The sequence below is a fragment of the Siniperca chuatsi genome, linkage group LG7 (assembly GCF_020085105.1).
Source record: "Siniperca chuatsi isolate FFG_IHB_CAS linkage group LG7, ASM2008510v1, whole genome shotgun sequence".
NCBI lineage: Eukaryota > Metazoa > Chordata > Actinopteri > Centrarchiformes > Sinipercidae > Siniperca > Siniperca chuatsi.
Window position 1 is genome coordinate 6,670,603 of NC_058048.1, and position 25,897 is coordinate 6,696,499.

General features: G+C 42.6%; 1 protein-coding gene across 3 annotated transcripts in view; it reads left to right on the plus strand.

Moving 5' to 3' along the window:
* Positions 1 to 25,897, plus strand: part of epha4l (eph receptor A4, like) — a 55,283-nt gene that overhangs the window by 6,209 nt on the left and 23,177 nt on the right. For all 3 annotated transcript variants that reach the window (XM_044202430.1, XM_044202431.1, XM_044202432.1), the window contains exons 4-5: positions 17,932 to 18,087; positions 24,379 to 24,714. In XM_044202430.1, the coding sequence (XP_044058365.1) occupies positions 17,932 to 18,087; positions 24,379 to 24,714 (492 nt within the window). The remainder of the gene's footprint in view (positions 1 to 17,931; positions 18,088 to 24,378; positions 24,715 to 25,897) is intronic.

Here is a 25,897-nt window from a genome sequence, read left to right on the forward strand (position 1 = left end):
GCTGTTTTGTGGATCACATGCAGCATTTTGCCAAGCCGAGGCGCAGTTGTCAGCTGGCCAGACAAGCGGATGCCAATTCTGCCACGATGGTTTATTGGTATACCCTGCCCGCCACCCACCACCATCACACACAAAAAGCATTGAGCCACAGCACTGAGGGGTCAGAGGCGGGCCACGGGTGATTAACAGGGGGACGGACCACTACACCTCTCTTAATTTACGAGGAAGCCTTTATCTTGGAGGACTAATTGCATGACAAGCAGGTCTGGTGATTTAGGGGTACTGCTGGCTACTTGGGGGTGGGAAGGCAAAGGGGTACAAGTGAGCTGGAGGGTTGAGGGAAGGAGACCAGAAAGTAGTTAGTTACAGACTTTAGGTAAATCTCCCCTGGACTGGCTCTCGATCATGCAATTTACTATAATAACCTCTCTTGTTTCAAATCAGAATGAGAACCCTGATCTCATACTGTATATCATAACTTTCATTTGCCTGCAACATTGAAATAGACTCCTTATCTCTTCTCTTTAATTTCAGTTGAGATAAATAGCTGTTACTCTCCAAAGAAGGCAACAAAGGATTTGGAAACCTTGATTTTCAATGACTAATGCAGTCTTGTGGTGTCTGCCAGCATCTGAGCTGGCAGTATTGCTTTTCAAGCAAATTTATCCATTTAGTTCAGATATCATTGCATCAGTTTTAGTTTGTTTAAGTTTACAGTGCCAATGCATCCACTCCATTCACTTTTAACTTCAGTTACACTGTTTAAAAAGTTTCTTAACATTTCACTTCCATGATAACACTGATAACGCTGTATGGCTACTCAGGTAGCCATACAGCGTCCAGCTGACTCCAGTGACTGAAGGGTTAAAGGGTACTGGCCACTGTCAGTCTTCAAGTGCACTGATGAGCTGGTTAATATTCCCTAATGGGACAGGCTCTATGGGAGAGGGGCTCCTCTGCTATATGGCCATGTTGACTAAGGAACTTAGACAGGCGCTGGTTTTGGGGGAGGGTGGATATCATGGGAGAGTCATGAGGTAAGGTGTGTGTGTATGTTAATTTATTTATTTTTCTGACATATTAATAAAGTTTTAACAAGTATATGAGAGCGGCTTGATTTGGTCTAAAACCTTTCTTTTTAAAGGTTTCCTATGGTGCACACAAGCCCAAGTGTGTGTTCCCGTACTTGTGGGTCTGTGCTTGTCTTGTGTTCGTGCAAGGTTACAAGGGCACCTTGGCCCCTGGTTCCCAGCCCTGGATGAATGGGCTCTCCTCCATCATTGTTTGGGGCAGCAGCGGAGCCGACTGAGGCTGGTGATGTGTGGAGGGAAAAGAGGTAGAGGGGGTGGGGGCTGATGGGGCACGTAGGAGTTGTATTCTCCACCCCTGGCAGAGGTCAGGGGTCATCCCCTTCTGCATCCATCTTACTGCTGCGTCTGACAGGGTTGTGAATCCAGGATTGATTAAGACGTCAGGGTTTTGACAGCTGTGGCGGGGGTGTGTGTCTTTGCTTGAGGTGGGCCAAGGGTGGCCAGGGTGTACACCCAGGGCCAAGGCGAGAGGGGCAACCAGGGCACTGAGGGCCAAGGGGCCTCCTGATCTAAGGAGAGGGGACTATGTCTGTTTGCATTTGGGATCCCTTTCCCTGTTAACCACCTCCCCCCACACATTCTGTTGGGCAAGGGTGGGGGTCAGGGAGTTCCTTCGCTCCTCATCTGGTGAGGGGGTCCCTACTGTTGAAGGGGTGGGAGGGAGAGATTAGTGAGAACTATGTATGTCATTATGGGAAAATGATAATTACCATAACTTTTTTTTTTTTTTTTTGTCGAGTGAGAGAAACTTTTGAACGACGGTGTACTCTGGCAGCAGTTGAGCCTCTGCTGACCAACAGTGTTTTTTTTCTTCAGGAAAATCAGCAAGTTGTGTGAGTGTATTTGCCTTCAAGATGTATTTGTTGGCGTGTGTGTTTGTTGAGGATATAGCTTGGTTGAGGCGTGAAGGTGACAGACACTTTTGACACTGCAGAATGCTAGTTCATGGTTGAGCTGCTAACCGGCACCCCACAACCTATCATCACCACCAATCAACACACACACACTTCTTAATGGTAGCTAACATTGCCTCAAAAACAGAAATGAAGTTAACATTGAATTTTTGAATGTTTTACGTTACATTTTTATTCATATTTTAAATTTAAATTAATTACCTGTGGACTTTTGGACATTTTAATCTTTCCCCTTTGTTCTGCTCCTATTTATTTAGTACAAAACACAAAATGTATCTTTATTTTTAGATAAATGCTGCATTAAGGCAACCCTGAGAAGAGCAATAGAATCTACAATTCACTTGTACCTTCCATTATCTTCACCTTCATTTTCACCACTTTGTGTGTTCCCTCAAAATCTGTTTGCATGCGTGTGTATGGATAGCGGCTTAGGGCTCAATTGTGATGTCAGTGTGTGATCGTAGCATTTTCTCACCTGAGACCCCCCTTCACCCTCTCTATTCCCAGCAGTCTCTGCTGAGCTGGAAACTCTCATTCATATTGGATTAAGAGGTTTTAGGGATAAAGTTTCTCTCCTGTGCTCCACTCATTGTGTGTGTGTGTGTGTGTGTATCTGGGTCTTCCATTCTCTCTCTCCCTCTGTTGACAGTGTTAAATATGCGCTTGGGAGCATCATTCTAAATTCACCACGTAATTCTTTTAAGCCCGCCGGTCCCCGATGGCTTTAAATACACAGACTCAGTCCCTTGCTCTTCCTCTCCCTCCCCTATTTTCTTCCTCCTCCTTCCTCTCTTCTGCATATACACAAATTAAGTATTTGCATCTTCTTCTTGGCTGACTCAGTTGCTTGCTTGTTTTTTCTGCCCATGTCATCTGTCTCTTCAAATGTCATTTTAATGGCTCTTTACGAGCTTTTTTCTCTTTTCATACATCTCTTTCTCCTTTTATCTCCCTCCATTTTTCTCTTGAGTTTCTGTTAGCAATTTTCATCCGTTCACACTCTGTCTTTTTTATCCGCCTCACTTTTCTTTCCTCCCTCTATCTGCTCCGGCCGTCGAGGTGGTTAGTGTTTGTCAGCCTGTCTCTGGTGGCAGCACCAGGAAGTGGGCTGAATAATGAGATTACCTTCACCGTTCGGAGGGAAGCAACTAGGAGCAGCACACAGAACATCATCACCCGTCATCGTTCCCACAAACACACATACAGGCGCATACACACAGACACATGCACAAGTGTGTGAGTGTGCACACAATCAGAATAATAAAAATCCAGACACAAGCAGGGAAGGGTGTCTTAGGTGCCAGGAACCAATTTGTGCATGTACACAGCCACATGTACAGCCATGCATGCATACTTGTACAAACTAACACCAAAATCCAGGCACATACATGCAAAAAAGGACATGTTAAGTAATAGACTCAAGTACACAGACACATTCATAAATATGTATAGCAGATGCACACACACACAGACACACACACACACACACACACAAGCCTTAGTATGCACACACAGACACACACTCAGAGCTGAGCAGAGCGCAGCAGAATGGAGGTGAATGTACTCATCACTCTCCCTGCCACCAGAGAGGCTCATTTTGTGCTGCTGAATAGAGACGAGGAATCTATTACCAGCAGAGAGCAGGAAAGAACAACAGATACAAAAAGAGAGGACAAAATGTCTCATGAGCAATTCTCTGCCAACCTCCCCTTCCTGCTGAAATAATTGCTTAAAGCATTTTTTTCATATTCTCATCTTGTTTGGCTCCTCAAATGATGAAAAAAGTCCCCTCAACACACACAAATCCTCCCTTGACTGGCTGTAGGAGGGAGGTGAGGGGAGCTGTGGTAATTCAGCCGTCATTAGCTGAGGTGCTGAAATGTTTTTCCTGCTTGGGCTGCCGTCCTGCCTCAGTATTTGTTCCTTTGCAGTTCTCAACACTCATCACCCCTCTCTCTTTCTCCTCGCGGTGCCCTGTTTAGGGCAGGAAGCCACCGGTGATCGAGCATGACCCGGGGCCGATGGCCATAGTGCTTCCACAGTGCCAGCTACACTGCAGTGTGTAGGGATACGCTGCCATGAATATCCAGCTTTAAGTAATTTATCTCCTATTGAGTATTAAAAGAGCAACGTGCTTTATTTTGTGTTGTTTTAAGGAACTGACAGATTTTAAGAAAGTGCCAGAAACATGTCAAACTTCATTAGAAATAAGTAGAATTATTCCAGCCTCAATTGTTTTGTGGGAAATAAGATTTCAGTACTGCATATAAGACAAAATAACATGTGAAGATGAAAAGTTTTTATAAACTTCCCACTTAAAAGCTAGCATATACTGTGTAAAGCAAATAGGACACTGCATGGCTCATAGCATGGGGCTCCAGAAAATATGTTCTTCTTTGTATCATGTTTTGATTTGTTTTTTGACAACAAGAACCTGTCAGTGGCGTGAGATCATTACACTGGTATAAGTTAAATGGCAACAAGTATCTAATCAAATTTTTTAAAATAGGCTGATATACAGTACATTATGAATTATCTGAACTAAACTGGCATCATTTATGCTGGCTTTTGTTTTTAAAAATGAGAAGAAAAATCAAGCTGTGTGCCAGCCCCATTTTACAAAGCAGCTTTTGATTTTATAGTTTATACATAGTTTATTGGGGACAAAAAGACAAAATGAAGCATACTCAAAGTATGCTTGCAAAATGTATTCGTTTTTAGATTTTGCTCTTGAATGCACAATGGAAATGAGGGAGCTACAGAGCTGGGAAAAAAAATTGTGGAAAGACATCTTCAGAAACATCTTGGAGAAAAAAGTAAAAATTAATATTAAATGCGTCGCTATACTGTCGCTATGTCCTATGAAAACCCTGTATCGCCAAAATGTCAACTTTTAATGAGCTGTGGAAAACAGCCCTGTTTTTAGCTTTGTGACGATGCATTTTTCAGATAATCTACTGGGTTTTTAAATAATATTTCAACTCATAAAGGAAAACTTGGTCCTTCAGTTTATCTTAAAAATTCAAATTCGCCAAAATTGGAGATACTAGGTTTTCATTGGACAGCGAGGATACACTACCTTCCAAACAGTATACTATGCAGATAAGAGCAAAGTGTATATTTAATAGCCTACTATAATTAGGTAATGTAGAGTGAGGACAGATCATGTAAGCTACATGATCTGTTAAGATGGATGTTGTTATAGTGCTAGGAACATATAGCTGTGGAAGTGTCATAAGGGGTTTAAAAGGATGATAAAATTTGTCTTTCTCCTCTCCTCTCTCATCTTTTTAAAGAAGCATCCTCTCTTTGAAGCCCGCGATGGGAAGAGGGAGCGATTAAAGCAGTCAGCAAGCAAATTAGCATGTCAAAAGGCCCTGAATCAATACCCCAGCTCTCTACCAACACAACCCTGCAGTCCTTTCACCCCCCTCTCCTTCTATCCATCCCTGCTGTTCCCCCATTACTCCGGCTGTTTCCCTTCTTCTCCCTCCATTTTCTCCTGCACTCCTGCACACTCTCCCTCTTGCTCTTTTGCCCCTCTCTTTCTTTCACTCACTTTAAATTTTTCGTTCCCCTCTTCCTCCAAACCCCTGTTTTCTCCCTCAGCCGACAGATGAAGAGAAGAGGCAGATTTGTAAAGAGAGAGACGGACGGATGTATAGGCAGAGAAAGACGGACAGAGGGAGAAGTGGACAGCAATAAGCGGGCATGGGTGGACTGTTTCAGAAAGAGAGGTTATGAAAGAGAAAGAGGGCCTCTGCCACCGTCTTTGTGCTGAAGGAGAGGGAGAACAGACCTCTCTCGCCAAAGAGAGCGGAGGAGATGGAGAAGAGGAGGCAGGGAGGGATGTAGAGAGAGAAAAAAAGACAAAAAACACAGGGGGATGTGAAGTGGAAAGAGATTTAGTTCCAGTCTGGCAACCGTGCTTTTTCTACACTTCATCCGTTGGTTCACCATTGCACAGAAATCCCTTTGATCTGGGGCAATGTGTTACTGATAGCAAGGACTGGGTGTGTGTGTGTGTGTGGACAGACAGAGTATGTGTGTGTGTCTGAACCATTATCTGTCCTATATTTATTCTGTGCATCTGTCGCAGCAGGCATATCACATGCTGTATCATAAACTTCTATTAACGTTCCAATCGGTTTGCGCAATCTGAGCCCGGAGACAAAGCAGCCCAGCAGCTCTTCAGACGGACGGCCAACTTTCCCTCAGTATCTGACAATGGGAGGCTGATTGCAAACACCCTGAAAATGTTTTATCTCTCCCTCTCTCTTTCTCCTGCTGATTTCTATCTTAAGCTCCCTCCATCCTGTCGGGGCGATAGTAGGTGGTCTTTTCTTCTCTTTCGTCGTCATCCTTTTTCTCAGGCGCAGAGTTCAGTGGCCAAATCAAAGGCTGCTTCGTGGCAATCAGTTAGGGGTTTTGACAAAAAGCCTTTCAATAAAGGGTCGCTCTGTAATCTGATGTGCCCTGAGACTGGACACAGTGCCCATTTTAATGAGCTGAGATCCCCTTTTTCTAATCACGGTGGTGGAGGAAATGGCACACTGGCTCATTCTCCCTGGAAAAACATACACACACACACACACACACACTTAAAATGTGTGATTTGTATGTGGAATACAGTCAGGTTGTTGTAAGGAAACATAGTTTTGTGGAGGTATTTTGGGTATCCAGGGTTCTGGAAGTAAAGTCCTGTTCATTATCTACATAGTTTGGAGCCGGATGAATCATCACCACAAAAGAAGAACAATTTTGTTACAAAGTAGCTCATTCGTTGATTAAGAGTTGAAGGTACAAGCCTGTGCACATAAAAACATAAGGAGAGAAGTCAACTACGACTTCCGAGGTGCATTTAGGTAAGAAACATCCAATCACAGAGCCTAAAATTCTGTTGCGTGTGCTGCTGAAGCGAGGTTTTTGCTTTGTAGAAACCTGAAAATACTGTATATTCAGCAGTTTAAATTAGTTCGCTGGTGGTTTCTGGGTCAATTTTCAATGAATCCTGCAACTGAGACACGTTGTTTTGTTCTCAATTGCAACAATGAAGTTCCAATTTTACTACAGCTCTGACTGTGCCTCCGACGGGCTTCTTCTCTGTAGCAACAATGTCTGGGGCTCATGGGAATTGTAGTATTTAGACCTATCCGCAATACCAAACTAAAGGCCATAACATAAACCTATAGTATTGTTCAGTTATCAAGGTGTTTCTGTGTTGAGGAACATGGAGAATGCTATGTTTGTCTGTCTACGGAACTATGTTCCTCCAGGAAATCACTGCGCCCGGTCAAGAAATAGTCCATCACATGAACCCGTAAAAACCTCACACTTTTTTTTTACAAGTTCTTCGATGGATCAAAAAAAGGGATGTAACATGTCAATTAGTGAGTGGTGGAGGTCCTGGTGAGCAGACAATGGGACCTGCTTGGCAACTCTTTTTGCCATTTTACATAAACTCTAACAAACATGCACCTATCCTTGATTTCAGCCCAGCACTGTGTGTCAAACACACCATGGGGTTTCCTGTGAGGTGTAACCTCTCTGTGGGAGAGCTGAAATGTAATTTGGGGATATGGAGGTTTCGCAGCATTGGGGATCCAGAGCTCCAGATCTCCAGCCAAAGGCAGAGGTGTGTCCGTGCTAGGGCATCTCTGGGATTAGAAACCTTGATCCGCCCTGATCTGCAGAGAGCTGTCAAATACTGCTGGAAGCGGAGGAAGAAAAAAAGACGCGATCCCTTGAAGGCTCACACCATGGAAGAATGTAAGGGGAAGAAGAAAGAGGAGGAGAGTGAAAACAGATAGGATAGAGATTGAGAGAAAATGAAGTAATTGAAATGAAACGGAGGCACATAGATATCCAAGTAGAGCGTGAATGTGTGTGACAGAAGGAGTGTGTGTATAGAGTAAAGGAGAGAGAAAGATGAATTGACTCCTGTCTAGTGCCTCTGATAAATGGCTGGAGATGTGAAAGGTGAAGTGGGGGGTTATGGGTACAGACGGTGATCGCTCTTTGAACAAGCCTAGTGTGGTCATGTCACAACCTCTGGCAGCTGCGGTTGATATTACCGTCAATATCACTACCTGTGTGTATTGTAGGGTTGTTTCACCTGACTTTAGACTGTATTCATTGGAACAACTTTCTGCTGAAGAAATAGTCTCTGTAAAAACTGTTGATAGCACACTTTGTAGATTATCTAGAGCAATGGATAGTCTACAGAATTTACCTCTTAAGCAATTTAAATGGCAAAAAGAGCTATGTGTTGGTGCGATAATAGATCGTTTGTGTTTGGTGTGTAAAGATACAATTTTGGCAGTTAAACAAGAGAATAAAGGAAGTCATGAACACATTTTTGGCAGCTCTGCAGGGCATTGGGTGCTACTGGAATCATGACAAAGCTGCCAAGTGTGGCGCATCACCTTAACTGGTGAAAGAAACCATACTGATAAGGAGAGATAACAGAAAAGGCAGGAAGAGAGCAGTACACATACTAGGAGTGAAAGAAGAAGAGGAGTCCAAGAAATTCAAAACATACCCTAGAAACTCGACTCTGGCCCTCTTCCAGTGGTGCCCACACACTCACTTCAAAGCTCGCTGTGCATTTGAATCTCACGGCCCTTTGTTTGCCTCTTCCCATCGTCACCGCGCCTGTGTGTCTGTCCTCACTTCATAGCTAAAGGCTAAAACGTTACACATTAGCAGAGTAACCCTGTCTAAGCAGCAGCCATTAACCCCAGGCTCCTGTTACACCCCAGCCCAGCCCAGGTTCAACTAGCCTGGGGTTAGGGAGGGCAACGTATACTACACCCAACAGCAACGTTAGTGGACACACAGATAGATAGATAGTTTATATGTCCTCAAGGAGGAAATTGTTTTCCACAGTTGCGTGCATACATAGCACAAACAAGTAAGACATACATATGCTATATGCTATTAACTTAGGAATGCACAGTCACATCATGCAAAGCCATACCATGCGAACAGGAGCTGACAGTTTCAAGTTGGAGGGGGTATCAGTTCCACGACAGCAATGACCTCGATGCTGTTTGAGAGAGAGAGAGAGAGAGAGAGAGAGAGAGAGAGAGAGAGAGAGAGAGAGACGAGGGGAAAGTGGTCTGGAGAGAGTGAGGCCTGAGTGACACCAGGAGAGGTCAAAGGTTAAAGCAGTGACAGCCACAGTGGAGACCAGCAGACCGTCATTGGGCTGACATGAGCTGTTGAAGACCTAGTGACCCAGGAAAGTTTTTATGTACTCTGAGTGAGCCCAAACACACACACACACACACACACACACACACAGTGCATATGACTGCATGTATTCACACACACGCAATGCAGAGACACGACGATGTGCACAGTGTTCTCAGGGACACACACCCTCATGCACACACACATGCACAATAGAAGGTGCTTTGAGGCCCCAGACAGGCTGTCGTCTGGGAGCTACAAGTAGATTGCCTAAACAAACAACCTAAAAATACCTTCCTTTTCACCCGTAAATCAACCCTTTCCAACCCTTCCTCATAACCCACCAAGCTGCTTCTGAAAAACCGACAAGGTTGATGCTAAACTTGCCCCCCCGAGAACACAGACAACTAGGTAATTAAAGTTTTTGTATGCTTGATTCTGCACACTTAAGTGTCGACACGTGTGTGCACTCTGATTATATCACTTGTATGTGAGGTGTGTTTGAATGTGCTTTGCTTTTTGATTTAATTTACTACAGGGATGTAGTGGAGCCACCAAAACTCTTTTCTTTCAGCTTTTAACGTTAATATAAATATTAAGAGTCATGATGGTATTCTATGTGGTCATAACCCAGTGGCCACTTAATAGTTACATCCATCCATCAGTCCCCTTTTTCCACTAAGCTAAGGATTAAATAAGGCATACTCTCCAATGTAACTGATTTTCATTTTTGTTTTTGTTTCCATAATTATCTGGATAGCAGGCTATATGATATGGAAGTAAAGGTTTACTTTCACTCTAAGGTATATGTGATATGGCTTTGTGGTAATGACATCATACTCTAACCATTTTCTAGTACCATCGTAGCCACCTGAGGTCACACACCTGTGGAAAGTAGGGTGGAAACGTTGAGATGTGTTTTAGAGCTGGATAATAAACTGAGTTTATGAAATTATAGACATTAAAAATCGACCTAAATTTACTTGAATCTCAATTTTTAATACATATTGATAAACTGATAAACACCCAAACAGCCCAGTATCATTAACTGGTCATTCTATTATTAAGTGATGGCAACATGAGAATAGAAATGCATAAAAATGTACGAATGTATAAAAATAATGTTACATGAATTGTTGCTCTGATAATCTTGATTAGAGTTGATTCATTCAATAGACAGAAAAATAATCAGCAATTATTTTGATAATAGATTCAAAACAAACTGAATTTGAAGACATGACCTTGGACGTTTTGTGATTTTCTGACATTTTATAGACTAAACAAAAAAAAAGAATCACAACAATATTTGATAAATGATTCAATCAATTATAAAAAAATATTGTTAGTTACTGTCTTAATCTTGATATAGACTTTTAGCCTATTGGTTAGTTGGTCCAATGTTGGTTATTGCAGGTAAAATGTTTTAACTGTATGTATGTTATATTTAACTGTATGTCATTTATATTTTTCTTGTTTAGAAAGACTAAACACACAATGTAGAATGTTTTTTTCTGGAAATTGAATAATGATATGATGTGGGGATCTGCTTTATTTTTTAAATTTGTATTGTGTATATGATGACCAGCCAAATAGAATGAGTCTCATTCATTTTTCCGAGCTGCAACACTTAAATAAGCTCAAAAAGCTCTACCACGTGTTGTAATGCAGCCTTACAAACCTGGAAAAGACAACATTTCAGATACAGTATATCTTAATGTCACAACAAGCAAATCTCATATGATATTGAATCTCGTATTGCAAAATCAATATGATATTGATTTATTGTCTAGCTCTAGAGTGTGTACGACACATGCTATGCAAGCATGAATAAAAGTACAATTAACTCATGTTAATGTGATAAATGTATTGCATGGTAGGCATTGCATTGTGGGGGATTTCAGTGATTTGTTATGTATTTGTGCTACTGCGCGACACGTGGTTTACACTTGCTTACAGAATTGGATATGAAGCCCCACTGAGACTGCTTCCCTATCGCTTCCTCTTCACCTATTCTTAGTGTGTGTTTGTGTGTGTTTTCCTCACACGTCCTCCCTTTTCCTGCCCTATTCTCCTTGACTCGCAGTGAGTAGAATAGTTTAGGTCCCCCAATTGTTTAGCGATGTGAGTGTCCCCTCGCACAACAACATTAGCATACTCCCCCACCTCCCACCTCTCTGCCTCTTTTTTTTTTATAATCGAATTGAAATGCAGCTCTTTTCATTGTAAACAATGTCAGGAAAGCATGCTAGAGACACTGCCTGCTCACACACATATGCAGATGCACACACATGTCCAACATGAGACTCGAGCCCTTGGAGACCTTGTGGAAATTGGACCAAGACAATATCTTGACTGAGTTTGTTTACCTCACATCGTCCCTGCTGTGCTCATGTCCCCGTGGTTACCATGCGTACACAAAGTCTGTTTGGTGGATGTGTGCGTGTCTTTGTGTGTGTTTGCATGCATGGTAGTGCAAAGTGCATCTGCGTAGTCCACAGGGCCTTTGAAGGGCTTTGTGTGCATACCTGAGCGTGTGCAGGTGTGCAGAGGTTTGTAGGCCTCTGTTTGTGTATATATCTCTGTCTTGTTTGCCTTGAATTATAGTCCATTACGCACCTGCTGTGCAAATCTTAGGTCACAAAAGGTCCTTAGTGGGTTGGCACTAAGCCCAGCTTTGGGTGGTGCCACCCTTGCTGACCTGGCATTGGTGCAAAAGTGGAATCTAAGTAGCCCCCACCCAATGCAGCCAAGTCAAACAGTATTTCACCAAACAAAGATGGATCTGTTTGCTGCCTTCGTTTCTCCCTGTTCTGTCAATCCCTTTAGCTTTTTTTAGTGTCTCATTCTTTTCCTTACATTCACCTTCAGTACCCTCATTTTTTTAAGGAGTGGTCTTGTCCATTCTGAAGTGGCTGGGTGGAATACTTTAGATTTTTGAGATATAACCATTGTTCCATATTCCTTCTTAAGGCCAGGCTAGAGGAATTAGGGAGGAAGTTGAGGCCTACGTGTCAATAAGAATGCAGAGACCTTGGTCCGCAGGAAGTCTTCAGAACAATATTTTTTGGGGGTTTATTTTTTCAGTTATGCAATCCAAACAGTAACAATATAGGTAGCACCACAGTACACTCAAACTTGGCTCTATACTTGTAATTAGGCTAAAAAAACTGTTTCAGAAAAAACTGACTGTCACGACATACATGGCAAGAAATATATTATGAACATATAAAATGCTGTAAATTACCACATTTCAGGTGGCACTCTTGTGTTGAATTTGGTTGATCAAAATGGCAGGAAATTAGCATAAAGGAACAGTTGGTTGTCCTGAAGTATTTTGATGGCTTTAGAATGTTACTGAATATGAGCATTTTTTTGCTCTCAGGGTCTACTTTTGTTATAATTTTCATTTTTACTTTACTTTGCTCATCTGCTTCTTTGGCTGGTGCTCCTATGTGTTAGGTACAGACATTTTAATTAGGCCAGTGTCTTGGGTGGCTCTTGTGTGATGGATTGGTGCTGCTGAAAATACAGTTATAAATCATCCTGCATTTGACAGACAAACTGCTGCCAACTCTTGCACCCCCTGGCTCTGGCCAACGTCAGCAAAGCTGCAGTGATTGTCAGCAAGGTTGGCTTGTGTGTTATTAACATCATTAGCCTCACTGGCTTTTGTTTTTAGCCGTCATTAACATCAGTAAGGATGTCAACCCAGATGTCACTACCCGAGGTTTTTGGTTTTGCATTTAAAAGGATAGTACCACTAGTATGGAACCTTTTCCCCCTAGGTCAAGGTCAAGATGTGTAACTATTGTATGTCATCAATCATGGTGATCAGTTTCGGTGGCCGTGTGTCCCTCATCCATCATGCTGATGGGTTTCGCTGGCCGTGTGGCTGTGTGTCGCCGTCAAGGCCGGGGGTAATTAATAACCCTCAGTGACGGAATTAATGAGTTAACCTGCTCCACTCTCCTGCTGTTCCAGTGACAGATGCTAACGGTCAGCAGCTAGTTATCCCTGCTAATATGCCAGTGGTTCAGGTGTATTGATGTGGATCATCTTTTATTATCTATATGCGTGTCTGGGAGGGAATAGACAGTATACTGTATACATCCAAGACTTTTTTTCCCAGCTGGGGACTGCAGCCAGTGGGTAAACAAAGCGCTCTTGGAATAGTAATCCTTTCTAGCAGGAGTCTCACCTAAGCAACGAACTGCTTTCCATTGGGTAAAAAAGAAAAAAAAAGAGATAGAAGACACACAAAGGCAGAGGGATATGCCGGAGAGGCAGGTTGAATAGATATCGCTGGCTCCTCAAGGTGCAGGAGAAGGAGAGAGTCTCCTTGCCCTCAGGTCCTGAAAGCTGATCGTTTCGTTTTTTGAAAGAGCGGCTTTGTGAGGACGCCTCTGACTGCTCCTTCTGAAGAGCGCTCACTGTCTGTTATGACTAAAAAAAGCGAACAAGTTTTCATCACCCAAAGAAGATAAAGCGAAGCTTTGAAAGGAAGGAAAATGATGCAGTTTGAACTTAATTCTCTTTTTTGATTTCAAGAGAGGCAATTGTTCTGCCTGGGCAGGCCTAGTTATTGTGTGCCGTGTGCTGGGTGTTATATTCCTGGGGTTTTTGGATGGCTATTGTAGCGCAAGTTTGCTGTACTGGATACTTTGTTGTGTAGGCTGCAGAATAGCTTGCCTATCAGGCTTTGCATGCGGGTCACTCAAGGTGGGCTGCAGTGGGTGGGTGTGTGGGTAGATGTGGTTTTATTTGGCTGCAGTGTAGGGAGCATCCGTGGCTGTTCAAAGCCTGGTGTGTAGGTTGTTGCCACTCAGAGGAAAACTTAGCTGGGTTTTAGTTGGCTCGCTTGTGGGTAGCTATCATTGTATCATTAGCTTTTGTGCACTTCTATTTTTTGCAGATGGCTGCGTCGACGGTTTTGTCTCGAACAGAAGTTGCCGTTTTCCCCTCCCCTCATGCGGTGCAACCAATTCAGCCAGCAGAATCCCCGCCACACGGACAAAACTACTCATTAACTCCCTCAACCCTCTCCCTCCACCCTCGTTGCCACTTTTCCTCCAAACGGGCATTAGCTTAGAGACTACAGGGATGGGGATGGGGCGGGGGAAAGACTGACAAAAGGGAATAAAGACTAAAGCCAGAGAGGAGGATTGAATGAGTGAAAGAGCTGGGGGAGAAAAGGGGGAAGAATGTGATGTCCCGGTCTATGAGGGATTCAATTTTTTTGCCTTACCAGAATAGAACAGTAAGTCACCAGTCTTTTTGTCTGCCTTTGATCTCTCAGCTCAGGGATTTGGCACCTGACAAACCCCTCTCTGTCTGAAAGGAGGCCTGCCGAGAGAAAGCCTAGGAGAGTGGGAGAGAGAGACAGAGGGCGAATGAGAGTGAGAAAAAATATTATAGGAGAGTTAGAGAGTGACGGGGCGGAAAAGGAGACAGTATAAAAAAGATGGTGTGGAAAAATTGGGTTAGACTTTTGAGAGCTGTATGAGAGGATATGATGAGGGCTTCACAGCTCAGATCCCATAAAAACTAAATACATGTGTGTTCATGTGTGTCTGTATTTGCGCCTGTGTGTGGGTGTGCCACGGCTGGCCCGGACAGTGATAAATCCAGCGAGTCTTAAGGGAGATTCCTCTCTGAAGCCACGGTCTCTTGGACCACCCACTACTGTGGTCTCTTCCCTCACACACACACTCACACTCCTAATAGGAAGCAAATTTACTTGGATATCGACCTCTCTTTTCCCTCGACTGTTCCTTTCTGCAGGGCAGTCACTGCTATAAACAAGCCCTCATATGTTGACATCACATTTTCAAACACAATTTCTGAAATGCAGAGTTTCAAACCACAGATGAAGATGCCAGAGGATGTCTATGGCAAACAGGGATTTGTTTGGCAAAGAATTCTGGGACATCCTGTGGGGACTCTGGGGTCAGCCTGGGACAGCTTAATAATTGATGAGTGAAAAACTCATCAACCTTGCACAGTTTGAGGTAGCCTGCTCTTAGACGGTGTCTTTTAAAGAGGCTCAGGCCCAAAGGCTGTGAAGCATGGGACTCAATTAACTCTCCCTCCAGCTTTTAGCAAGGGGGCATCGCCTCAAACAGCTGGTTGACCCCACTCTCAACTCTGGACACTTTCCTGGTCAGCGCACATGTATAAACCCTAACAGCAACTTTGTTTTGTCACCTGAAGCGGTCACAACCTCTTAAACCCACAAATCCCAGTGTCCTTCTGTCTCTAGTGATGAGACTGGGCATTGAAAGATTGCTTTAAAGATAGAGAGATAACACAAAGCGCCTCCCCACTAATCTCTCCTTTTTTTGAAGAAAAAAGGAGCCTCCAGGGGTGCTTCACGCACCCCTGGAGGCTCCAATCAAAGGGACCCTTAGCTTAGCATTAGCGAGTGAAGCGGCAGGGATTTAGCCCTGATTGACTGAGTGGGAATGGGCAAAGAATTGCTCAGCAGGTAGCAGCTAGCCCGGCTCGGTTAACGCCACGCCATGCTAATCCAGCTGCTGGAGAAGAGCGGCTGCGGGGCAAAGAGCCTGACTTTATTATGCCTTCAAGAGAGGGATTTCCCAGTATTTTTGGGGGTTTGTGGATTTTCTTTTCTGTTTGTACGTGCGAGCATGTCGGGTGGAATGTGTGTTTTTGTTGGAGGACGGACTTCCTCCTCACTGTGGTGTATGTGGATAGGCACTGATTTGATTTCTAGGGTGGTGAACACATGTGGGAGTTTGTTTATGTGACTGTTCTTTTGTATGCAGGATCCCCTGATGTATTTATGACTGTGGCATTTGAATCCATGCCTTTCAACTGCACTTTTAGATCTGGGTTGTGTGCTTGTGAAGACAGCAAGACTCTATGTGTGTGTATGTGGGTATGCAGGGGAGGATCGCTTTACCCCTGCAGACTATAGGTGTGTAATTATCTGATTTATACTGGATATGAATTTACCTATCTGTCTTCAATGGGTCTTTTTACATCATAACAAGACAGACAGACACACACACATTCACACACACCGCCCACTCTACCAAAACCCAAGCCACCGACCCTCCGGCCACAATACCATTCGCTGCCCACTGCCAAGCACACGGCAGTCTCACTGGTTATTTGCTCCAAACGATGTCGCGACTGTCTGCGCCACACCTCTCAGAGAATTGTTCTTTTGTCCTCCTCTTCTGGTTCAGCGCTTAGAGGGTGAAATATAACCCTGCTAGGTTTCCCTGGCCATTATAGAAACGGATAGATGAGGGAGAAACTCCTTGAAACACAAGCCCTCCAATCAAACTGTCACTCAAAAGATAGGCGAGCACTGTCGCCAAAACTAGGAAAAGTGTCACTTGGGTTACCACTTCAGACTGAGGTGTGTTTGTATTAGGCCCTACAGAGTGAAAACAACCTTGTGAGAGTGACAGAGCTCCTAGTGTGCCAAGTGTTAGTGGCATTTGTTTGTTAAATGGTCTGAAATGCCAATGGCTCTGGTTTCATTGTGGCTCCAAGTCTTGCCAATAGAGCATAGCTTAAATTTGTGAGAAAGACAAGAGGTAGTTATTTGATCTTCTCTTTTTGTCAGAGGAAATATTGCCCTTTACTCTTGTTCTGTTGTTTTTGATAATAGAATGCAGGTTCGTGAGAAAGGAGAAAGGGGAGAAAACACTGAAGATGGAAAATTAAGACAAAGGGAGGGAGGATTGGGTAGAGAAGTAGAAGCCTCTGGGCAACATATTGTTTTCTTGTTGCTAATTGGGGGAAAATGGGAAAGATCACAGTGTTCTCTTCTTCTCTTCCTTTGGAAAATAACTATTTGATGTCAAGTGCAATGCTATGGCAACACCCGCTTCTTACCAAAACCTTAGACAGCCACTTATATCAACTTCATTCGTGATACTTATTCTGGATGTAGAATTCCAAATTGATCTTCTGGGGATTTTTATTTGAGATGGCAATATCTCAACAACTATTTGAATGGATTGACATGCAGTTTTGTACAGACATTCATGTTTCTCAGAGGATGCATCATAATGACTTTGGAGATTCCCTGACTTTTCATCTGCACAAGTTTCACTTCTCCAGTGAAATATCTCAGTGTCTCAATGGATCCTATTGTATTTGATATTCCCCGGACTTTTCCTCTTGTGCCATTTAGGACATTTTGGGTTTTGAGTGAAATTTATTGACAACTATTTGATGGATTGCTATGAAATTTGGTACCTACATTCATTCCCCCCCACAGTGTAAATTGTGATAACTTTTGTGATCCCCTGACTTTTCATCCAGCGCCATCATCAGGTCAAAATTTTAATTTGCCCACTACTTTGGTTTATGACCAAAGCCCTGCAAGACTAATGACATTCCCATCAGTCTCAGCTGTACATTTTGTGGTAATAAGCAAATGTTAGCATGCTAACTTGCTAAACTGGTTAAAACTGTAAACATCACACCTGTTAAACATCAGCATTGTCTTTGTGCGCATGTTAGCATGCTGACGTTAGCATTTAGCTAAATGCACCGAAATGCCTAAGTATAGCCTTGCAGAGCTGTTAGCATAGCAGTAGACTCAGTCTTATCTCTAAAACCTTCCTCTCTAGTATAAAAGTGCTTTACGTGATATACTTGTGTTTCAGGATAAAGCAATATCCAGCTGATGTTGCTTGTTGACGTCACATCTAACCAAACCTACCCTCCTCTGTGTCCTTGTTATCTTTCAGCCTGTAAGATTGGTTACTACCGTGCTCTGGCCACTGATGGCTCCTGTTCCAAGTGTCCACTCCACAGCTACTCCGTCAGGGAGGGATCCACCTCCTGCGTCTGCGACAAGGGATACTTCCGCTCTGAAACAGACCCGGCGTCCATGCCCTGCACCCGTAAGTCGACCCACATGTAACGCATACAGAACATTGCAATGCATAAGAATACACAACATACAGTATTTGACCAGTAAGCCATGATGGGCTGTGATTTATAGTGATTTGTAAACAGCTTAAGATAGCTTGTTATGCAAGTATTAGCAACACAATACTGTTTTGGAAAAGAACACCTAACAGAGTGATTGCTTTTGCCTAAACATGGTCATGGATTCTGTCTCTCTCTCTTTCTCATCCAACGTCAACCTGAATTAGCCCCTCACACACAGAGAGACAGTCTTTCTACACACACATAAAGCAAGCGGCTGTTGGTTTAATAGGCGTCTTTTGATTCCAGGTGGTACTTAGTGATCAGTCATGGTGACAGAGAACTAATGAGGGTATAAACCGCTGCATCCCAGATTCAGTCTTCCACAGAGAGACTGCGAAACAGCAGAGGAGGGCGAGAACAATAGAGAAAGACAAATAGAGATAAAATGTTAGCGGAGACGCAGGGAGGTGACAAAAAAGGTGGAAAAACAAGGGCAGATGGAAAGCTAGAGATGCACGCAGAGAATGTATAAGATGTTGTGATAGATAAAGGGGGTAAAGTGCCAAGGAGAAAGACAAGGGAACTAAATACAGGAATGCATCGAGCTGAAGGAAGATGTTCAAGTTTTTATTTCTCAGTGTGCTCCATCAGGGTGTATGAGTCAACTACTGGTGAATCTGGTTCTTCCAATCCTCCCCCCCTGACTCATCATGACTGTGATAACAAATATTGTTAACAATCCCTCTGCCTAATGATACCTCTTCCTTTTTTTAGACCTCATTCACTCTCTGAGTCATGGAACTAGGAGTTCATACTGGGAGAAATATACACAAACAGAGAACAAACAGAATAACCCACATAACACACAAAGCCTTACACTCTAATTTCCCAGGAAAATAACAGCATTCATACTTTTATATGACAGACATTTGTATGAGTGAGTATGTGTCATAAAGCAATTTTAACAACCAAAACATCTGTTAAGTTGCTTAGCTCATTGTTGGCTCGCCAATTGGCCTGAATGATCTGTCAAGTTCCTGTGGATTCATCACTCAGCAAAACAGTTTATTGAATCAGACGAGTAGCCGAACCCCTCCTGCATAACACTTAACTGTCCAAGCAGCAACAAAACCGAACGGCCGCTAATTAATCCCCTGCCGACCGGTATCTATGCAAGATCATAAACATTGCTCTATTGTGTAATATTTTCATGATCAAGAATATGAGTACATGTTATACTTGATCAAGATGATAATCTGCAACATCTTTGATTGTTACATTTTGGTGACTTTTGGTGCTAAATGCTGATTGCTGAGCTATTTTTGCATTGCTTTTCCAAGTGTCACTAAACACTAAAAGAGTTTACCTGGGCCAGCAAATAGAAAAGCCTTTATGACTTGCATCATACAATGATGGAATAGCAACATTGTGGAGCTGCAGCGATTAGTTGATTAATCAATTAGTCCGACAGAAAATTAACTGCCAACTAGTTATGATGATAGTTGATTAAACATTTAAGTCTGCTGCTTTTTCTTGTCAGTAAAATAAACAGAATATTTGGGGGGTTTAAAATGGTCGGGCAAAGACATCTGATGACATCACCTTGGGCTCTGGGAAGTTGTGATGGGCATGTTTCACAGTTTTCTGATGTTTTATCAACCTAACAATCAATTGATTAATAACTGGCAGATTTTAACCAATTTTACCGTAAATTCAGTAAATTCCAATTACAGTAAATTCCCTGATTTAAAAAAAAATCAGATCAGTAAAAATGATTTTTATGTCCAAACATATTCAAATGCTGTTTCATGCATCTGTGCTGCAAATTATATTTTCAAAACTAGATTTTAAGCTGGATTTTTAAGATTGTTCATTATTTTATAAATTTTTTTGAATATATGAATGTATTTAAACCTTACTACTATGTCAAAGGCCTACCCCCTTATGTCACATCACTAACATATATTGAGTTACTACCCCTGTTTTAATGAATGAGCTTGGAGCTCATCCCTATTGTCCTGTTAGTCAGTAAGGCATTTGAGTACGGCTGCTGCAAGCAACAGCTGTCAAAGCTCATTACTTGGCTTATTTTAGAGGACCCTGCTATGCCATCTCTACTACGTTCCTAACTCCACAGTTAGGAACTGAACATTAGCTGGACTCTCTCACCGACCTTTGCCCCGCCTCGTCAGCCGGTCAACATTTGATCTTTGCACCCTCACTCTGTCTGTCGTCTGCTGTTTTCCTTCCTCATGCATTTTTTTTTTTACTTCTCACCCACATGTTAGAGCTCTGTAATTACAGCTGTCACTCACACTCTATCCCTCCTCATCCACATTTTGTTTTCACACTCTCTCTTTCTCTCAAAACCCACTCACGAACAGAGCAAATGAAGGAAAAAAAAATCCTCTTAAAGTCATTTCCCAGTTTGCCTTGCTGAAGGTCAGGCTGGGAAAGAGCCACCATCTCTGGTAATTGGGGTGCATGTCGGTGTGTGTGTGTACGTGCGTGTATGAGTAATTGAAAACGCGTTTTCCCTCTCAAAGCTCAAGTTTAGCTATGCAAGATTAAAATTGGATGTTGTGTAATTCCGTCATTGTGTGACTGTTTGTGTGCAGGCCTGTTGCTCATGATGTAGTCTATCTGTCAGTGTTTTCTTGTATTTTTGCTCCTTTACAGCAATTGTTCTTTTGATGGGCGGTTAATGTGTGCTACATAGTTTAAAGAGTTTGCCTTTGGGGATCGATAAAGTATTTCTGATTCTGATTTGATCGAAACATTCCATATTAGAAACAAGAGACAGTCCAGGTGTTTGCCTCCCACGCTTTGGATCAACCTGCCTGAGAAACCTGGCAGGATAAATTAGGTATATGACTTTTAAAAACAGATTTCTGGCGATTTCCTATGCTGTATCTTTTTTTGACCACTTTTTTGTGGTTTAGTTTTATGTCTTGCTTTTGTGCTTCATTGCTTGTGTCCATTGTTTATGCCATCTATTTTATCGTACTTTTGTTGTTGTTTTTGCTTTTATATTTGCTTTAAACATACATTAAAAAATGTCAGATAGATTTTTTTAAATTTATTTAGATTTTTGTCAAGATTGTGTTGAGAGTTCCATAGGCAACTGTACTAAAATGTTCTTTTAGGATATAGTCCACATAGTGGATATTTCTATAACATACAACATCAAATAATTTTTATTTTTGATAAAAAATGTGGGTGAGTATAAATACACACTCATACACCACAGGGCGGTAATGAGGACCAGGGACAGACACCCATGGGAGCTGGTTGCTCAGCTGCGTTCAGGTTATAAGGAGGGGGTGTTCCCCATTTTGGACTTTCTGTTGGCCCCTTGATGTGTTTCTCAGATTTTCCCCAGTTTTCTTAGTGGCGGTTTGGTAGAGGAAGAGGGATAGAGTGAGGAATGAACGTAGATCGGGGAGGACTCGAGGGGGGCATTGAATGAATCCCAGCCGGATGATAATAGTGGGGTCGATGTTCTGGCCAATTTAGCCTGCTCTCTACCTCGGCCCTGCACAACACTTGGCTAGCAATTACTGATAGAAAGAGACAGAAGGAGAAAGGGATGGAAGAAGGAGAAAAGGGGAGAGGAGAAGGAGAGGGTGGGAGCACGCAGAGAGGAAAGAAGAAATGAGAAAGACAGATTAAAGAAGGGGGAGATGGAAGCGAAGGAGCGTCAGGAAAGAAAGAAATGAGGCTCTGAACAAATTGCAAGGCCGTAAATGAACGGAAAAGGAGAGGAGGGGAAAATAAATCACCAACTTTCTTCAGGAGAAACTTTCTAAGTCTCCCTCTGGATTCCACCCGTAAGGAGTTTGAATTTTAAGGCCATGTTGAGCTAACGTTGTACGAAGGTTGTGTGAGCGTTGCGTTCCCGTCTCCCCCCGCCGTTCTTTCTCCCAGGATTAATTACCGGGTGTCAGTCACAGCCGACGGCTCTCCCACGCTCCCTTGCTCCCACCGGTGCATGCTGGGAGAGCGACAGGTACAGCCAAAGGTAGTTTGTATGTGTGGAATGCAGGAGGGAACACTGACATATGGTGGAATGTATTTAAGACTTTACAGTCATAAAGTTATATAGCGCTGTTGCAACTCTTGCCATAGCAACAAACAAACAAAATTATCTTCCGAGGGTGATTATACACACACACTTGCCGGCACAGAATCAAATATCTTATTTATTTTTAATATTTTTATATTAAAGGAATAATAGTATTAAATAGCATAAAAACATTTAGCCTGGCTCTGTCCACAGGACTCCTTTATTCATGCTTGTAAGTGAGAAATAACACATCTCTTCTGTTCGAAGGACATTTTCATCTTTTTACCCTTGAGAGGACAAAAACAGAAGAACAAGAGCACACACATTCTCAGACATTGACTGGAAACATTAATATTACCTTTGTCCTGTTGTTAAGTTTATGACACCATAAGTCCAGATAACAGCCGAGTAATAGCTTTATAGTGTATGTCGGACAGCGCATTATTGAGAACTGAAAGGGAGTAGAGGTTAGTTGAACCTAGCACACTGACAAAGGCACTATTATAATGAGTGGGTGTAGGCACCTTAATTTAGAAACCCCATCTGTAACTTGTTCCAATTGTCTGAGAAGCAAACGGAGAGAATGTGGGGTAAGAGAGAGGGATGAAAAGTGGGTGAAGAGGAAAAAATTGCGAGGAAAAGGAGGAGAGACAGTGCTTTATCATCATTTTTAATGAGAATTTATTAATAGATTTTCATCGAAGGCTGCAGTTTGTAAGGGGAAGTTAAGGGATGCTAATATTAACACAGTCAACTCTGCGTCCTTTCATCTCACTACTCATGCCTTGTGCTGTTGACCCTTTACGTCATTTTCAGTCAAACAGACACCCCTCCTCACCCGCCACCGTTCATTTCTGTCCCCTCCCTCCTTCCATCCATCCATCCATCCATCCAGACCTGCTCTTTCCATACTAATCACTGCCTTTCTGCTTCCTGGATGAACAGACGGTGTTTGTCTTCTCCTCTTGTCCTTTGCCATCTACTTCCTCACAGCCTTAGCTTCCCCTCCGTATTTGCTCATTCACTAGTATCTTCCAGATTAATGCTGGCATATGTGAGTCCAGTCCATAGCCTACACATACAGTATGAGCGTCTTGTGAAGACGCATGCACATGGGTAAAATTGTACTTCCACGTCTCCATTAATACGGCAACACTCTGCGCACAAACACGCACTTATTCCTCCTCAGGCGACTATGTGCACACACTCCTACACACTGTCCCCTCTGCTGCTCTCTGTGTCGCTGTGAAATCACTCAATGCCACTCTGCTCCTCCAAAAATAACACTGATAATTAATTTCCGTTGTGAAATGATTCGTCTGTGGATGGACTAGCTTTCATATTTCACCCTGCATTGATCCCCCCCAGCCCACTCGTGTGCGCTTCATTAGTCAGAGAGAGCGCGAGTGAGACAGGGAAAACAGAGACAGGGAGAGAGAGAGAGGGAGAGTTAAGTCAATTACCGTCGCTTATGTTTGAAAGCTACGCAAAAAAACACATTAATTACAATAGAGCTGACATGTAAATTGGGAATGATGAGCAGGGGAGTTTGTGTCACATATCTGTGGAGCTGGTCCTCATATAAAACTACAGCGGGTAGGCCTTACATCAAAGCAGGAACTTAATAGCAGGGTCTAAAGCAAACTTTGTCTAAAGTTATTGAGTGGGTGCCATAAAGCCCCGCTGTTAGCAGCGGGCTCGGGCACTCTGCCACCTCCAGCTGATTCGACATATGAATGGGAAAGAAATCTGCTGGCATATTGGATTTCAGTTAACGTGCTGAATTAACTGAGGTGAAATTGGATCCTCCCTCGCTGTAATGGACAGGACATTAAAAGGGAATTCAAGACGCCGCCGCTCTCAATAAAGGGATAACCCAGTCAATTACACATTTACATCTTTGTTATATGTATGTATGGAAAGAATCAATTACCTGACACATTGGAGACTTTCTTTCCAGTATTCACCAAAAATATTATTGTTAATATTATGATCATCAATTTGTTGTATCCTGTTTTTTAAAACAAAAAAGATGTTTTTTTCATGTCATCGCAGAAATAATGTCTCTCTTGCTACTCCATTTTCAACAGTAACCACAATAAATATTAGTGTAACTGTGTACCTGCTTAGCATGTGGCTTCTAACCACTACTGGTAATAACATCAACTCTTTCCTCTTTCTCCCTCCTCCATAGGCCCTCCGTCAGCACCTGTCCAACTCATCTCCAATGTGAACGAGACCTCGGTAAACCTGGAGTGGAGCCCGCCCCGGAGCTCGGGAGGACGGCAGGATTTGACATACAATGTGGTGTGTAAGCGCTGCGGGCCCGATGGCCGGCGCTGTCAGCCCTGCGGTAACGGCATCCACTTCAGCCCCCAGCAGCTGAGCCTGAAGGGAAACAGGGTGTCCATCAACGAGCTGCAGGCCCACACCAACTACACCTTCGAAGTGTGGGCGGTGAACGGAGTCTCGCCTCAGAGCCCTGGGCCAGAGCAGGCCGTGTCCGTGACCCTCACCACCAACCAGGCCGGTAAGACAACCAATGATGGTTTGAGTGAGTCGGTGATTCAGGTTGGGTTAGTGGAAAGGAAATGGTTGTCGACAGGGAAAGCGAGATGTGTTTAGTTCCAACAGTTAAAGGAAGTCATCGCCAAGACAGATTTTGTGACAACCTCCCAGTAGCCATCAGCACCGATATTGATTTGGACATCTTTTCCGTGAAGTGCAGCTTTAGTTAGCTAGTGTTTTGGGAGAATCAAATAGATACTGAAAGTGCTACATCAAAGAAGGTTAATGCTTCCTATAAGTGACCAGTGTAACATTGATTAATTCAAGAATAAATAAGTGTTATGTCGATCTGACTGTATATATATATATATATATATATATATATATATATATATATATATATATATATATATATATATATATATATATATATATATATATATATACGCCAATCAGCGTATATTGACTTACCAATATATTTTTTCACCCTAATAATCATGTCATGGTGGACCCCAATGAGACACTACAAATGACCTTCATACGAGGCCAATAACTACTGTACAATAACAGTTATAGAGAAAACTATAAGGAAATGGGAGTAACTATACATAACCCTCTTTATTTATTATTTATTTATTATGAAATGGTCACAGAAAATAGCCGTTTGTGATTGGCTAGCGGGTGTCTCTAAAAATTGTTCATTAGGACACATGAACATATTTTTAGTTAAAAGTTCTACATTAGTGTATAAGGTATATTAAACTATATGTAACCATGGTAGCTATGGTTACCTTTAGCTATAGTTACTAGTCAACTCTTGTAAGTGAAACAAAACTCTAACCTTGGATTCAATTTGGGATTGAAATAACAGTTGAAAAATATCATCTCAAATGATTTTAGTCTCAGTGCTTAGTCTACTACATTTAGGACATCTCCAGTGGTTTGCCTGATAATCCAAGTTAGATTCTAGACTGTGTGAGCATGTAAAAGAACGAGTGTATGTTGGTACAGAAGCTTTGCAGTTGTGTGTGGGGGCTTATATTTGATACAGAGCACAGGTTTGTTACACTGAGCGCTTGAAGTACTTTTTTGGGGGGCAATCTGCGTGTCAAAACATGTTTATTAAAGCTGCAAATAATTTGGGTGAAGGCTGGATGATTACTGAGGAGGATGATGGATTCTTTGCTGTGGGAAGTGATTTTCTG